Consider the following 1,843-nt stretch of genomic DNA (forward strand, 5'->3'; position numbering starts at 1 on the left):
CATGCCTCCCCCGGCCACCCCCACCCCCACTTCTCGCAATCTCAGCGACTGCTGCCAACCCGTCCCCTATTCCCTGCCTTGGCCCTGGCAGGGGGGAGCTCTGCCACTTCGAATTGAGGCGCAGGCGTCCGCGTGCGAAAGGCAGGATGGGGACAGCCCGGGGATGGGAGGCTGCAGGAGCAGCGAAACGAAGGGCAGCGTGCACGGGGGGTGGGGGGCAAGCACAAGGCCCTGCAGGACGGGGGCAGGCAGCAGCTCCAAGCAACCACGAACTGTCAGGGGGGGCTCAGGCAGAGCCCACGGGGCTGATTTGGGCCAGCTTGCAGAGCAAAGAGGGGCAGGCAGCGGGAGCATGGGGTGCAGCAGCCCAAAGCCTGCAGGGCACGCACACAGCACCCATGGGAACCTGCCCTGGGGGGGCGGGCAGCTGTGAACACCCAAACACCAAACTGGGAAGCAGTTCTGCCCAGAGTGACCTGGGAGTCCTGGGGGACGACAAGCTGACCATGAGCCAGCAGGGTGCCCTGGTAGCCAAGAAGGCCAATGGCATCCTGGGGTGCATCAAGAGGAGTGTGGCCAGCAGGGCAAGGGAGGTTCTCCTCCCCCTCTACTCTGCCCACCTGGGGCACTGGGTCCAGTTCTGGGGTCCCCAGCTCAAGAAGGATGAGGAACTCCTAGAGAGAGTCCAGAGGAGGGCAACAGGGATGATGGGGGGACTGGAGCATCTCCCCTAGGAGGAAAGGCTGAGGGAGCTGGGCTTATTCAGCCTGGAGAAGGGAAGGCTGAGAGGGGATCTCATCACCATGTACAAATATCTCAAGGGTGGGGGTCACTAGGACAGAGCCAGACTCTTCCCAGTGGTGCCCAGCACCAGGACGAGGGGCCATGGGCACAAACTGAAACACGAGAGGTTTCAGTTGAGTATGAGGAAGAACTTCTTGACTTTGAGGGTGCCCGAGCCCTGGCCCAGGCTGCCCAGGTGGGCTGTGGAGTCTCCTTCTCTGGAGATCTTCAACCCCCGCCTGGACGCTGTCCTGTGCCCCCTGCTCTGGGTGAGCCTGCTTGAGCAGGGGGGTGGCACTGGGTAACCTCCCGAGGTCCCTTCCAACCCCTGCCATGCTGGGATTCTGTGAAACCCAGAGGCAACAGGCAAGTTGGAGCACCCCGCACGTGAGGAGGGAGTGGAGAGGTTCAGGCAGGCTCCGCTTGCCACCCGGCCCTGGCCCCGGCCCCCTCCTCACCCTTGAGGTCTGTCAGGGTCTCCCCCAGCTGCTTGAGCACCACCGCCTTCTCCTCCAGCTCCTGCACGGGGATGAGCCGGTGGTTGTGGGCCAAATCCTTCTGGATCTTCTCCACGGACTTCTCCAGGTCACTGTGAGCACAGAGGTGGGGCAGGGGCGTCACGGCTGCTCCGGGATGCTGGGGAGCCCCAGGGGTGGCCAGCCGGGCAGGTCCCCACGCGGCAGAGGGCAAGTGGGCTGGGGGGGGACCACCCCCCCCCCCCCCATGCCAGACATGCAGCCGAGGATGCAAGCTGGCACCGTGCAGAGCTGCTGATTTACACCCACAGAGGGTCTGGCCCATCGAGGCCAGCATGCAAGGACCCCCCTCCCCACTCGCCCTGCTCACTTGAGCTGCTGGGTGATCAGCTCCTCCTCGTTGAGGTAGCGGAGCCGCTCCTCTTCCACCAAGCTGCGCTGGCGCTGCAGGGGGTCCTCGTGCTTGCGCATGGTGTCCGTCACCCGCACGCTGATCTCCGTCTCCGTCCGCCGCAGCATCGTCTTCACCGTCTCCTGGTTCTGCAGCTGCAGGGATGGGGGGGTGGGATTCAGGCTGGGCAAGA

At 64.7% G+C, this 1,843-nt stretch overlaps 1 protein-coding gene across 1 annotated transcript in view; it reads right to left on the minus strand.

Annotated features, from left to right (window-relative positions):
- LOC104128517 (SRC kinase signaling inhibitor 1) overlaps window positions 1–1,843 on the minus strand; it is a gene marked incomplete at both ends in the record, with an annotated part of 13,060 nt that overhangs the window by 9,578 nt on the left and 1,639 nt on the right. Inside the window, 2 exons of the mRNA XM_009641319.1 lie at window positions 1,242–1,372; window positions 1,630–1,833. Of these exons, the coding sequence (XP_009639614.1) occupies window positions 1,242–1,372; window positions 1,630–1,833 (335 nt within the window). The remainder of the gene's footprint in view (window positions 1–1,241; window positions 1,373–1,629; window positions 1,834–1,843) is intronic.

This window comes from Egretta garzetta, unplaced genomic scaffold (genome assembly GCF_000687185.1).
Source record: "Egretta garzetta isolate BGI_Z169 unplaced genomic scaffold, ASM68718v1 scaffold806, whole genome shotgun sequence".
Classification (NCBI taxonomy): domain Eukaryota; kingdom Metazoa; phylum Chordata; class Aves; order Pelecaniformes; family Ardeidae; genus Egretta; species Egretta garzetta.